At 38.6% G+C, this 15,197-nt stretch overlaps 1 protein-coding gene and 1 long non-coding RNA gene across 5 annotated transcripts in view; one reads left to right on the forward strand and one right to left on the reverse strand.

Annotated features, from left to right (window-relative positions):
* LOC133650852 (uncharacterized) overlaps positions 1–15,197 on the forward strand; it is a 67,686-nt gene that overhangs the window by 37,840 nt on the left and 14,649 nt on the right. The window lies entirely within an intron of this gene.
* The window catches only part of LOC133650848 (lysosomal-associated transmembrane protein 4B-like), a 90,442-nt gene that overhangs the window by 18,036 nt on the left and 57,209 nt on the right, over positions 1–15,197 (reverse strand). For 2 of the 3 annotated variants that reach the window (XM_062048554.1, XM_062048553.1), the window contains 6 exons: positions 12,195–12,300; positions 11,116–11,233; positions 8,051–8,124; positions 7,837–7,959; positions 7,486–7,584; positions 4,788–4,883 (listed from right to left, as the gene is read on the reverse strand). In XM_062048554.1, the coding sequence (XP_061904538.1) occupies positions 4,788–4,883; positions 7,486–7,584; positions 7,837–7,959; positions 8,051–8,124; positions 11,116–11,233; positions 12,195–12,300 (616 nt within the window). Of the gene's footprint in view, positions 1–4,787; positions 4,884–7,485; positions 7,585–7,836; positions 7,960–8,050; positions 8,125–11,115; positions 11,234–12,194; positions 12,301–15,197 lie in introns of those variants that run through there. The other variant, XM_062048550.1, reaches the window with a different exon arrangement.

The raw sequence follows: 15,197 nt of genomic DNA on the forward strand, positions 1-15,197 counted from the left end.
CCACTTCGTCCAGCTTTACCCAGGGGATCCGGAGGCGTTCCCAGGCCAGCTGGGAGACACAGTCTCTCCACCATGTCCTGGGTCTTCCCCGTGGTCTCCGACCGGTCGGACGCGGCCTAAACACCTCCCCAGGGAAGCGTTCGAGGGGCATTCTGACCAGATACCCGAACCAACTTATCTGGCTCGATGACTTATCTCTGAGCTCCTCCCGGATGACAGCGCTTCTCACCCTATCTCTAAAGGAGAGCCCTGCCACCCGACGGAAGAAACTAATTTCTGCCGCTTGAACCTGTGATCTTTTCCTTTCGGTCATAGACCAAAGCTCACGACCATAGGTGAAGATAGGGTCATTGATCGACTGGTAAATTGAGAGCTTTGCCTTTTGGCTTAGTTCCTTCTTCACCACAACGGACCGAAACAGGGTCCGCTTCACTGCAGACTTTGCACCAATCCGCCTGTAGATCTCACAATCCACTCTTCCCTCACTGGTGAACAAGACCCCAAGGTACTTGAACTCCTCCACTTAGGGCAGGATCTCCTCCCCAACTCGGAGATGGCACTTCATCCTTTTCCGGGCGAGAACCATTGATTCGGACTTGGGGAGTGCTAAATTTCATCCCAGTTGTTTCACACTCAGCTGTGAAATGATCCAGTGAGAGCTTAAGATCCTGTTCAGATGAAGCCAGCAGGACCATATCATCCGCAAAAGGCAGAGACCTAATCCTGCAGCCACCAAATCGGATCCCTTCAACACCCTGACTGTGCCTATAGATTCTGTCCATCTATTGTAAACAGAATCGGTCACAAAGGGCAGCCCTGGCGGAGTCCAACCCTCACTGGATACAGGTCCGGCAATGCGGACCACGCTCTGACACTGATCATACAGGGAGCAGACCGCCACAATCAGGCGGTCTGATACCCCATACTCTGAGCACTCTCCACAGGACTTCCCGAGGAACACGGTTGCATGCCTTCCCCAAGTCCATAAAACACATGTATGGTTGGACAAACTCCCATGTTGATGATGCTATGTCCCTCTAAACAAAAAAAGTGACATAAGTTTAAAATCACTTTTAAATTGTCTTGAGGAGATAACAGCATTGTTGGCGGTAAACTTTCCAAACTTAAATGAAAACAAGACGGAAATCATTTGATTTGACTCAAAAGTAAAACTAAATCCTCACCCCAGTGACCTGAACGCCCCGATGCCTTATTTTAAACCCATAGACAAAAATCTTGGTTTTAAATTGGACAATTATTTTAAATTAGAACACCAGATTAACTCTGTTTTACACTCCAGTTTTTATAATCCCTCACTTTTAGCAAAAATTAAATCAGTTTTTATCTTTTAATGACTTTGAATGGGTAATCCATGCTTTCACTTCATCACGTTTGGACTACTGCAACTCACTTTATGTTGAAATTAACCAGGCCTCAATCGCTCGATTGCAGCTAGTCCAAAATGCTGCTGCTGGCCTTTTAACTGGCACAAAAACATGAGCACTTTACCCCTATTTTAGCATCCCTTCACTGGCTCCCAGTTCATTTTAGAATTAATTTTAAAAATGTATTGTTTGTTTTTAAATATTTTAATAGATGTCAAACCTTTTTAAAATGTACAACCACCAAGGTCTCTGAGGTCAGCTGATCAGTTTCTTCTTGTCGTCCCATAAACCCGCTTAAAATCAACAGGGCATCGTGCATTTTCCACTGTGGCTCCAAAACTTTGGAACACTATCCCTTTTTCCTCCTTGGCTTTTAAACAAGCATGAAAGTTGTGTGATTTTAGTCCATTTTCTTTTCTTTTATGTATTTATTGTCTTTATAGTTAAATGTTTCATACAATTGACTTTCCTTAGTTTTATCCTGCTTTTAAATGTATGTTTTAACTCCTGTGTAGCACTTTGTGAAACTTTTATTGTTTATTGAAATGTGCTAAATAAATAAAGCGGATTAGATTTTTTTTTTAACATGGAGTACACTGTGAGTCCCACAGTGGTCCCTTCTACAAACCCCGTTTCCATATGAGTTGGGAAATTGTTAGATGTAAATATAAACGGAATACAATGATTTGCAAATCCTTTTCAACCCATATTCAATTGAATGCACTACAAAGACAAGATATTTGATGTTCAAACTCATAAACTTTTCTTTTTTTTTGGCAAATAATAATGAACTTAGAATTTCATGGCTGCAACACGTGCCAAAGTAGTTGGGAAAGGGCATGTTCACCACTGTGTTACATGGCCTTTCCTTTTAACAACACTCAGTAAATGTTTGGGAACTGACGAGACACATTTTTTAAGCTTCTCAGGTGGAATTATTTCCCATTCTTGCTTGATGTACAGCTTAAGTTGTTCAACAGTCCGGGGGTCTCCGTTGTGGTATTTTAGGCTTCATAATGCGCCACACCTTTTTCAATGGGAGACAGGTCTGGACTACAGGCAGGCCAGTCTAGTACCCGCACTCTTTTACTATGAAGCCACGTTGATGTAACAAGTGGCTTGGCATTGTCTTGCTGAAATAAGCAGGGGCGTCCATGGTAACGTTGTTTGGATGGCAACATATGTTGCTCCAAAACCTGTATGTACCTTTCAGCATTAATTGCGCCTTCACAGATGTGTAAATTACCCATGTCTTGGGCACTAATACACCCCCATACCATCACAGATGCTGGCTTTTCAACTTTCCGCCTATAACAATCCGAATGGTTCTTTTCCTCTTTCCGACGTCCACAGTTTCCAAAAAAATTTGAAATGTGGACTCGTCAGATCACAGAACACTTTTCCACTTTGTATCAGTCCATCTTAGATGAGCTCAGGCCCAGCGAAGCCGACAGCGTTTCTGGGTGTTGTTGATAAACGGTTTTCGCCTTGCATAGGAGAGTTTTAACTTGCTCTTACAGATGTAGCGACCAACTGTAGTTACTGACAGTGGGTTTCTGAAGTGTTCCTGAGCCCATGTGGTGATATCCTTTACACACTGATGTCGCTTGTTGATGCAGTACAGCCTGAAGGATCGAAGGTCACGGGCTTAGCTGCTTACGTGCAGTGATTTCTCCAGATTCTCTGAACCCTTTGATGATATTACGGACCGTAGATGGTGAAATCCCTAAATTCCTGGCAATAGCTGGTTGAGAAAGGTTTTTCTTAAACTGTTCAACAATTTGCTCACGCATTTGTTGACAAAGTGGTGACCCTCGCCCCATCCTTGTTTGTGAATGACTGAGCATTTCATGGAATCTACTTTTATACCCAATCATGGCACCCACCTGTTCCCAATTTGCCTGTTCACCTGTGGGATGTTCCAAATAAGTGTTTGATGAGCATTCCTCAACTTTATCAGTATTTATTGCCACCTTTCCCAACTTCTTTGTCACGTGTTGCTGGCATCAAATTCTAAAGTTAATGATTATTTGCAAAAAAAAAAAAGTTTATCAGTTTGAACATCAAATATGTTGTCTATTCAACTGAATATGGGTTGAAAATGATTTGCAAATCATTGTATTCCGTTTATATTTACATCTAACACAATTTCCCAACTCATATGGAAAAGGGGTTTGTAAATTTATTATTTTCAAACTACATCTCCATATTTTTGGTAAAAATATTAAAAATAACAAAAGTAAATATACATTCTGGAGTTACTGTATACATCTGTATTTGAATTTAAAAAAAAAACGAATTTTCATTTGCTAAAAAGTCTGTCTATTCATCACACGGTGTCCCACAGGGGTTATCCTTGGCCCATGTTTTGTTTTACTTTATTCATTTTTGACTGAACTTATATAGAAAATAGTCGAAGTCAAACTATATATATAATACGATAGCGCTAAATAAAAGGAAATAACATTAAAATATAAATATATTTTACAACTGTTGTAATGGCATGTAACTACAATATTTACTCACATATTTCCTTCATGAAAACCGTCTTTAAAAGACACCCAAGCTGCAAAATTTGGTAATAAACATGAGTAAGTGTGCAGTCAGAGAGTACGCCTCCATCATAGAGCGTGGTATTTTGCCGTTAATGGCATTTTAAAACAGCACTGTGGTTGCTGCTATTTCAGGAGAATATGCTCCGAGGCGACGCGATTGTGAGGCAGCGGCCGGGGGAGGCCCTACGAACACATCACAGCAAGGATTTAAAATGAAGCGGACAAGCAGACAATTATGTAACATGTCCACAAGAAGAGAGGACAGCTATAAAGACCAGAGGGAGGAGGAAGAGGGTTGCATTTTAATGGCATTTATATAGAAGCGCGCAGATAAGGATAGCAGCTCCGTGTAGTTGATAAAAAGCCATTTAGAGCCACCGCTGGCTTTTTTTAAAAATGGGAATGAAAGACGCAACATGCCATTCTGTAAAGATGGAAGCTGCTATTATTATTGACGGGATTGATGTTTACATTACCAGCTGTGCGTTACTTGACTGAGCGGTCAACACAACACAACAAGGACACGCAAGGAGGCGAAGACAGATTAATGTCTTATGTATCAGTGTTGAGGATTAGTGCTGACGGGCAGATGGAAACTGTGACCATGCTAAAGCTTCCCAGAGGACCTGTCGCTCCGACATTTTCAACATGATGTCATCTCTAATCTGCTAGCTCACTAATCAGATATCCTACTATAGTTGTTCGGTGCTACGCTACATCACCTTACCTTGCACATTAGCGGTATCAACTCACTCAACTGCAACAACACATAGGCGTGGTAAATATGGTGGCGGGTGGAAGGTGGGGCGGGTGGTGGGGGGCTACAATTTGGGACGGGGGGGCTCACCGTGGTGTCGTTCGTAGTGACGTAAACAAGGACCTCGGTGGTGCCTCTGCCGCTTACGTATCTGTAGCAGTTCCACACGCAGCCTATCAGGTAGGCCTGCCCAAAACCAAAAGAAAGACATAGTGGCTGTTTAATACAAGCATATCAAGGTGCGCCCCCTTGTGAATGAGAACAGCATAAAGGATAGCGTTATTGCATTTTTCCTTTGATTTTCTTGCAGAAAAAGTCAAATATTACAAAGACAAAAATGTTTTTGGGAAGAAAGAAATAGTAGCCAATTGGGTCGGAACTTCCCGACATTTTAGCGTAAACACTTGACTCTCATGTTAAAAAAACTTTTGGTATACATTTTGGATAGTTGGCATTTTTTAATCATATGAATCGAATTGTTTGACTCTGTGTTCAAAAAGTTTAAGAATTATAAATTTTTTTGCCACAAAATAAAGCATGAAGACTTGCCTTGTCGTTATAAATGTTTACTATTAAGTATATTTTGTCACAGGATAACGTCCGCATATATGTCGAATAATACAGCATTTTCTGTCGCATGAGAAGCTTGGTGTGAATGCTTGCGTCACTATTAAAAACGTTGCATAATTAGTGTTTTTTGTCACAGGTCAGCTTTAGCATTAAGACTTGACTTGCCGTTATAAATGTTTACTATTTAGTTGTTTTTTTTGACGTAGGACAACTTAAACGTGAACGTTCAATACTTAAATATGTGTTTAAAAAAAGTCAAAAATTAAGCATTTTTGAAGCAGGATATTTTCAGTTGAAAATGTTTAATACAACAATGTTAAATATTTAGCATTTTTTGTCACTGGGTAAATTTAGCACAAATGTCGGAATTTGTCTAAGCGTTTACTACTAACATTTCTGTTGCAGAAAGACTTAAGGTGAATGCTTGAGTCTGGATTAAAACATGTAATATTTGGTGAATGTTTGACTCTAACGTAACTGGGCCTCTGGAGAGTAACATTAGTACAACTTACTGTATTGAGAGAATATTGCTAAAAATATTACTTTGTGGTCAGTGTAGGTTTTCTTGGTTCTTCTCGACAGGCCTGATTGGCTCTGAATTTGGCCTTGGCAGTGGAACAGCAAGTTCATTGTGAGTTTGTGTGAGAGTGGCGTGCTGGGTTGATACCCTTGCCAACAAAAAGTATGAGCAGCGGAGCAAGCAGCGAGCCTGTCCAAGGTACCCTGCACCATCTGCTCGCTATAAACTGAGAGATGAAATTTAAACTGAGGACTTTGGAGGAACGCTTGTCAAGAATCAACAATCTCCCAGTGCTACGTGTCTACTGAGGCCCTCAGGCTACAATCTACTGTGAGTGCTCCACATCCGTGGAGCTGGAAGCTTCTCGACTGATGTAGGACATGTGACGCCCTAACGGCTTTTCTTCCACTGGCTGCTTTTTCACGCTAAAATCTCATCTTCTTTTTTGGACATGTGCCCGATGCATTTCCGGCGTGAGCGGAGAGCCGGATGGGATTTGATTGCACAAGCAGCGTCTTGGTGAAGCACTCATGCATCGACACTTCCTGCTGCTCTCTGACTGTGTGATCATCTCATTGAGGACATTGATTCAATGGACGTGTGTGCATATTTCATTACGTGCGTCGAGTAGCTGCCAGTGACATATGCACAGCTTTAATTCGCTTAATCACATGAGGACATGATGAACTAATCTTGAGCAATGTTCAACCAATGTGCAATAACGTGCTCCTTGTGAACTACACTGTTAAGCATAGTAGGCTCTCCTGGCCACAACATTATGTATCCAATACCTATTCAATACAACAACAGGGCTTATATTAGCTACTCTTGGGCTGCTAGGATTTTTGTGTTGTCTTTTATTTTTGTTTTTATATTGTTTTATACTGTTTATCCATACTGTGTTTTTATGTTGTATATTGGCCTTTTATATTATATGTAAAGTCTGATATCTTAACTGTGTTGTGAAACACTTTGTGGCTTTTTTTGTCTGTGAAAGGTGCTATACAAATAATGGTTACTCACTTATTAGAAGAGGGAAATAAAATGTAATACTCATTTGTATTGACTTTGTCAGAGATATATAAAATTAAACATTTTACAGTGAAAGGTATCATTTAATATCACATAATAAACATTTGCACAAAAATATTAGGACGCATTTAAGTATTTAAAAATAAATTTAAAATATATTCAAATATAAAACATTTTTGTGATTTGTTATTTTAGATTTGATCATTTTCATTTTTAAACTATTATTATTATTACTAAATATGATAAAATTAATATTTAACTATAATTATATTTCACAATAGTTGTTTTACAATTTTACTTTTTTCTCTAATTTTCCCTTTTGTAATTATATTTAATTTGAATTTGAATATATGTTGTATACTGAGATAATATATTGTTTAAAAGGATCTTAAAAAACGAACCTACCGGTAAACTAAACTACAATAATAAATATATTATAATAATGTGTTTACTTTTTCAAATATTACCGTTTTTTTTTCAAAATGTTCCAAATTGTGCTTCCTTTTTATATTTCATTAAAATAATATATCATTTTAAAATATGTAAATCTGTCATTTTCCACCAACATTCTGAATGTCGTCTTCAGAACAACCGCAATAAAGTAAATAGACTTGTAAAAAGACAGTGTCAATAAAAACAGAACGTAATTATTTTCAGACAGTTTACCTTAAAGGAGAGGATGCAGCCAATGAAGAGAAGGACTACAAAGACGAGGCACATATTATTGGTGGACATGATGTCCTCTTTGTAAGGGAAAGTTCCCGGCTGCAAACATAAAGAAACAAACATGAAAATGAATGACATTTCCATAACAATAAAAACAGATGAACTTTGCGTGCTCCACATTGAGGGGGTTTAAAAGCTCAAGTGCATAACTAAAGAGCAGAACTTCTTGCTTGGGTAGCCTCCCCCACTTCCCTTCCCACGTTCACCTCTTGTTTAGCAACAGATGCTCCGTAACACACACGCTTTCCAAAAGGTTAGGCAATAAGCACCAGATAAGTTTCCTTCCCTTACCAGCTGCTGGAGGTAGTCCTGCACCGTGTTGGGGTACACCACCACGCTGATGGCCACCAGGGTGTTAAGGGCAAAGTCAAAGATTTGATAGCAGAAGAACGGAATGATCCAGGCGGCGTGTTGCTGCGTGGAGGAGAATTTCAATGAACAACGGTGGGTGGATGGGGGGCAATGTTTGACAGGACTAAAAGGGGTGAATGTCTTATTTACTCACCTTGTATGCGCCGTATGTCGCCATGCCACATATAAGAATCATTAGGAGGGATATGGCGGTTGCTATGCAGATATCTGCAAGGGGAAAACAAATGTACAAAATGGTGGCCACCAGGCAAAGAGTGCACATTTTTACAAGTATAAGAGCTTTTATTATTATTTAGAAATCATTAAAGGACTATTAGCTAATATTAACAGATTGGTGTTGCGTCTACAAGCTCTGAGTTAGCAGTCAATTCAAATAAAAAATTGACATGTATTGCTAAGGCGGTGGTATGAAATTATAAACAGGAGGTAAACAACACACATGCACAAGTAGTCAGACATACAGTATAATTCAGTGATGAATGGTTAACTCAGGTACAGGATTTGAACCTGGCTGGTACAAAATTCCAAACTGAACTGACAAATTCCAATTCAATTTATGAATTTGAGCTGCGGTTGAAAACCGGCAGTAGAATTGCAATTCAAATTTGAATGAAAGTAGAATTTAAATTACAATTGATAATTTTGGTGTACAGTGTTCCCTCGTTTAACGCTGGGGTTACGTTCCAAAAAATGCCTACTTTAAGTGAAAGTTAAGTTTTTTTATATGTGTTTTCATTCATTATATATTTTTTTCGTTTAGACTATGTTTTTTCATTTACAGGATTTTTTTTTTTTCATATACTGTGCATGTTTTTTTCGTTTACAGGTTGTTTTTGTATTTATTAAGTTTTTTTCGTTTACAGTACTGTACAGTATATGTTTTTTCGTTTCTTACATATGTTTTAAGTCTGTAAAACTGATAACCACAAACACTTTACAAACTTTTCTCAGACAGGCATTAACATTTTCTCACATTTCTCTCGTTTAAACACCCTCAAAGTTCAAACCTTTGTGGATTAAAAAAAAAAGTACAGTATTGTACTAAAATACTACTATATTAAAGAATGAAACTAAAGATCAAAACCTGTTTTTAGGGCTGTTGAATTTTTTTGATCTATAAACAAACCTGGGTTTTATCATAAAGCCTGCAGCATTTCCACACATAACCAGAGTCACACGATATTTTTGGACCTTACAGGTATATCCTCTGCTTTTGGCTTTGTCCTGCATTATAAAGGTGTGAGAGGTTTGTTTTCAAAATAAGCCTGTCTCATCCATATTAAAAAACTTGTTCAGGATTATATCCCCCCCACAGTATGCATTATGTAATGTACAGCAGTTGTCCCCAACCACCGGGCCACTGCCCGGTACCGGTCCGTGGCCCGGTACCGGTCCGTGGATCGATTGGTACCGGGCCGCACAAGATATAAAAAAAATAAATACATTAAAAAAAATAAAAATAAAATTTTTTTTATTTTTATTAAATCAACATAAAAAACACAAGACACACTTACAATTAGTGCACCAACCCAAAAAACCTCCCTTCCCCATTTACACTCATTTACACTCTTTCGCACAAAAGGGTTGTTTCTTTCTGTTATTAATATTTCTGGTTCCTACATTACATATCAATATACCGTATTTTCCGCACTATAAGGCACACCGGATTATAAGGCGCACCTTCAATGAATGGCATATATCAAAACTTTGTTCATATATAAGGCGCACCATGCATCCATTAGATGGAGCTGCGCTAAAGGGAATGTCAACAAAACAGTCAGATAGGTCAGTCAAACTTTAATAAAACAGATCACTTAATTTACTGTACTTTCAAATGATGGAAAATGGTGGAAAAATACAAAATTTTCCAGGACGCTTTACTTTTTCCAGGTATTCAAAATGGAGGAAATCAGTGTTTCATTTTATTGTTCTTATGTATTTTTTTATATTTAAGACAAAACTTTGATTAACGTGACACATTCTTTCTGTTACTTGCTATACAGGATTTCCCAGAACACAGCAAAAGGGAAATGTAGATATACTTTAGAGTAGTCAGTGTACAGCTTGTATAGCAGTAAAGATTGACTATCCACTGAAAATTAGTAGACTCCACACACAGACACTTTTTTTTCTAAATGTAAGTAGCAGAATAATTGTCTGTATAGTCTGGGGCTGCATGAGTCCTGCAGCCCCATGCAGTTCACCGAGCGGGGAAACATGAAACACACCTCCAAAGGGTTAACTTATTTTTAGATTTCTTACGGTGGCGTCAGTTTGACACGGCAATGGATTATTTCTACATAAATTAGTTCATCCTAAAAATGGACAAATTGCAAACTGACGCCATAATGACAATGGCTAACGTTAGCTTTTGACCACTCATCGGTAATGTGGGTCACTTGTTATCAAAGGCACAATGTTAGTCTTGACATTGCTTATTTTTACACTTGTAAGACAGTTGACTGGTATTACTACTACCAGTGAGATTTTTCCACAATACCCAATGCTGTAACGATGACTGCCAACTAGTGATGGGTACCGAATCCGGTACTTGTTTGGCACAAACTACAACTAAGATGCATGTTATAATCAAACAGCTGGTGCGTAATAAGTACAATACTTACAGCATCAACAAAAACCACCATGAACTATAAACTACTGTCATCTAACGTCTTGGACTTGCAACTTTATTTAAAAATTATTTTCACACTTGAAAATGAGAAATATATTTCAACTGGACAGCAGTTATTATAATCATTTATTTTTAAATGTTGTAATAAAAAATTTGATTTCATTATCAAAACAATTAATTTACTAACACACACAAAAGTACCAAAAATTGGTACCACTATCAATTCTCAGGTACCTGGAATTAGTACTGTTATCGGTTCAAATGTGAACAGTATCCATCCCTACTGCGCTTTAGAGTAGAATGGTTGACAGTTTTTGATGTTAAACGTCACTTTCGCGGTTAACTTCTTTTTACACTTGTAGTACAGATGATGTGGTTTTATGATGGTAAAGTTTGACCCTGTAACAGATTACTCATATTTCTATAATTTGCTATGGTAACAATTTTAATTGAATGTTATGACGACAGACCCTCCAGCCTTTCGGTGACTTCTTCCACACTTATTGTCTGGCATTTGTAACCAAGATAACATACCGTAAGATTAAAGAGTATGGTGCTATACTCACTTGCGTCGTCCATGACATCGATGTCGGTCCCCAGCTCAGAGCTGGTGAGATGGTAGCGGTACTGCACAGGGTCATTGAGAGCCGACAACAGGATGAGTAAGACCACCGCGTTGATGAGCTGGGATGGGGGAAAAGAGGAGAAAAAAATAGCTTTTTTGCAGATGAAGCAGCGATTTTGACCTCGGGTGAAATGCAGTCATAAACAGTTTCAAGTAGTGTGTGTTAGTGAGGTCACAAGGACTTTGAGTTTGATTCTATAGAACGCAGGCAGCAGACACGAGTATTAATCATGTCTATCAGGAACTGGCTGTCTAATGCACGGCTACATTATTGCTTTACAACACTATGAACTCTGGAGCACATTTTGCATCTGCTGTCGCCTTGCTCTATAAAGTATATTTCCCTCGACATATAATATGTGTACGTCCGCAGATGGGCAGCAACGCTTACAAAAGCCTGGGGATTTAGCACGCTTAAGAGATGCACTAGTTTAAAACCTCAGGTTGGTTTAAAAGCAGAAGCTATAGGCTAAATTTAACCAAAAGTTTATATTAGTACAAATGTAGGACAAATCCCATGGGAAGGTTATTATCATTTTTGTTAGACATTAGATTAGATTTTTTTGAAAGACACAATATGAGGTACAATTACACAGATGGCAATTATACTTTATAATGCTCAGTTTGTGAAACATACAGTCTGATGGAGTCCCACTGCGAACTACAACAAAAATATGCAACATATTTGAAATCAATACCCTCTAGAAAAGAGCACTGGAGTCTCTGTGTAGGGAATATTTTTAAAATAATAACATTTCATCTAATGTGACCAATTAACAGGAGCCATTGCTACGCTTTTTAAACTATCCCGGAATCACTTTGATAAACCAAAATATTTTTGATAAATCTGAGTGGAAAAACAACACCACCAAAAACAAACGAGAATCGACATTGTTGGGATAGCTAGCTCGCTGGAAATCCATTGGCATTTAGCCAATATCCGCTAGCATACATTGCATATAACTCTCAATTACATATCAGTGTAATGATGATTTGAAGTGGTTTAAAAACATTACTTACCATGTACCAAATCCCCAAAATAATGGTTCCGGTCCGGACATGGCAGCAAAGGCAGCAACTCGTCGAGTACCACCGGTCCCACGGCGAAATCATCATGAATGGTCTGCTATTAAAATTGAAAAAAATAATACCCACAAATTACATGAAGGCTACTCGGATATATAGTATTTCTTTTAATGTATTGTCATCAAAATAAAAAGATAGTTGATTGTCGTCCTGGGTGCTACATGGAGTGTATGCGGAGAGATGTTCGCCCGATGGAGGGGAAGCAGGACTGGACTTCAAACTAACAGCAGCAGCTAATCTAGCTCGTCCACCAGTCACGTGACCACCGAGGGATTTATTCTTTGTTTTTTTAATTTATTCACTTTTAGGAGGAGGAGATTGAAAACGGAAATAACTGCACTGGTGCATCTTTTAAAAAATATATATATTTAATAATTGCTTATACATTAGTCTGTGTTCAAAAACTACATTTCCCCCCCCCCCCCAAAAAATATATACAAAAATAATATACTGGGGGTTGGAAAATTAAATGATTTTTTTTAAAAATAAATTATATTTGATGTTATTAATTTAAATATTTATTTTATAAATGCTCAAAAATATTTTTTTATAAACATAAGATCCGAACAAATCTCAAAAGCAGTGAGAAAAAGAATACATTTATCCAATCTTCCCCTTCTTCATATCTCAGCAAAACCACTTGCTGATGATCTGTTCACTTCCACTTATTTATCAGAGTATATACTTTATGTACATATGTATATGTTTAAACATTAAATTCATTGATATATTTAATTTGTATTTGTTCCTGATCGTTATTGACTGAGTTATATTTTAATTATACAGAGCAAACATTTTTATCTTTTTTCAATGACTTTATTTCCGAATTGTTTATTAATTCTAATTCATTGCATACAGGTGGTCATACTACTGTATTATATACACATGTATTGTACATTTATACATTTGTAAAAAACTTTTTGTAATTTGTATTACTGTATAACGTAATATTTGCGGGTCTCCCTATGTCTAGCATTAAAAGATTACAGTTGGTACAAAATGCGGCTGCTAGACTTTTGACAAGAACAATAAAGTTTGATCATATTACACCTATACTGGGTCATGATCTGTGGTCTCAGCGACCATTATCTAACCTTCTGCACCCGCAAAATAGCTAAACCCATAGCCAACGGCCACATAACAGCTCAATACAGATCCCTTAAAAAATACTCCAGTGATAATTTCAACCTAAAATTAGGTGCTCAAGAGCAACCCGGTCGATGATGCTTGGGATCGCTTAAAAACAGTGTTCCTAACGATACTAAATGACATGGCTCTCGTGAGAACAGTCAGGATCAAAGCCCGCTCTGAACCATGGATGAACCTATTAGCTGCCATAAAAGACAGAGAGAGAAAATACTCCAAATACCAAAAGTGTAAAACCGAAGTAGATATACAACCCAATAATAACCTCAAATCACTCCTTTCAACACTCAAAAAGCAATGCAATAAATTAAGAAATAAGACAACCAACCTGACTAAATCCTTTAAAAAAAAATTACATTAACGACAAAATAGAGGAAAACACAAATAAACCACGTGAGCTCTGGAAAATCCTCAACAACCAGCTTCCTGGTTGCAGCCAGAAACTTAAAACCAGACTCACCAACATCAACATCAAGGAGGGTGACTCCCTCATTACAGACAAAATGGAGGTAGTAAGCAGACTTAACACCTTTTTCACCAGCATAGCCACACTCTGGTCAACAAGCTGTCCCACCACTCTGGTCGCTTTGGTGTAGAACACATTAAAGCCTTCTACAGAAAGCTAGGAGTATCCAACAACGATTTCAAATTAGAAATGGTCTCAGCTGACGAGGTGCTTAAAAAATTGAGCGTGCTCCACCCAAACAAGGCCACCGGCCTTGACAATATCCCCCCCAGATTCCTCAGGGACTCTGCCACCACCATTGCCCCAATCATCACACACATAATAAACCTCTCAATTACACAAGGCCAAGTACGAAAAGATTTCAAGATAGCAAGAGTAACTCCCCTCTTTAAAAAAGGTAGCAAATTAGAACCTGGCAACTACCGACCTGTTTCTATTCTCAGTTCCTTTTCGAAAGTAATGGAAAAAATAGTTTCTGAACAGGTCGATAGTTATCTTGCCACTAATAAACTCATGTACACATTCCAATCCGGCTTCAGAACTAACCACTCCACTGACACATGCCTTCTCTATCTGACCGACCACATCAAACATGAGGTGGACGCGGGTAAATACTGCGGCAGGGTCATGCTGGACCTTCAGAAGGCCTTTGACACAGTTAACCACGCTATACTGTTGGATAAGCTCATAGCATTCGGATTTGATAAAACCTCATTGAGCTGGATGCAATCTTACTTGGAGGGGAGGAAACAGGTGGTAGAGGTGAACGGCACCGTGCCCCCCCCCCCCCCCCTATCCCCCTCTCAGTAAGCTGTGGAGTCCCCCAAGGCAGTATATTAGGGCCTTTAATGTTCCTAATATACATAAACAACATGTCATCAGCATGCGACTGTTAATTGTACTTGTTTGCGGATGACTCTGCCCTGCTGGTATCCGGCAAGGACAAGTCACAGGTGGAGCAAATCCTCAGTGCTGAACGCTGTAGAATTTGCACCTGGCTCGCTGACAACAAGCTATCCATACACTTGGGTAAAACAGAATCCATCCTATTTGGGTCCCACATCAACCTTAAGAAAGTCAGTGACTTCACCATAAAAGTGGGTGACATTGTTATCACCAGGAAAGATGAGGTCACCTACCCAGGTTCCATTCTAGAGGCTAATCTTTCCTGTGATAAAATGGCAACCAAGGTAATCAAAAAGGTCAACCAACAAACGAGATTTCTCTATAGAATCTCCTCTCTGGTCAACAAAAGCACCATGAAGATTCTAGCGGGAAGGAGTGGGGAGCGCCACTAAAATTGGGAGGGTCTTGACCCATTTGCA

The sequence above is a fragment of the Entelurus aequoreus genome, linkage group LG05 (genome assembly GCF_033978785.1).
Source record: "Entelurus aequoreus isolate RoL-2023_Sb linkage group LG05, RoL_Eaeq_v1.1, whole genome shotgun sequence".
NCBI lineage: Eukaryota > Metazoa > Chordata > Actinopteri > Syngnathiformes > Syngnathidae > Entelurus > Entelurus aequoreus.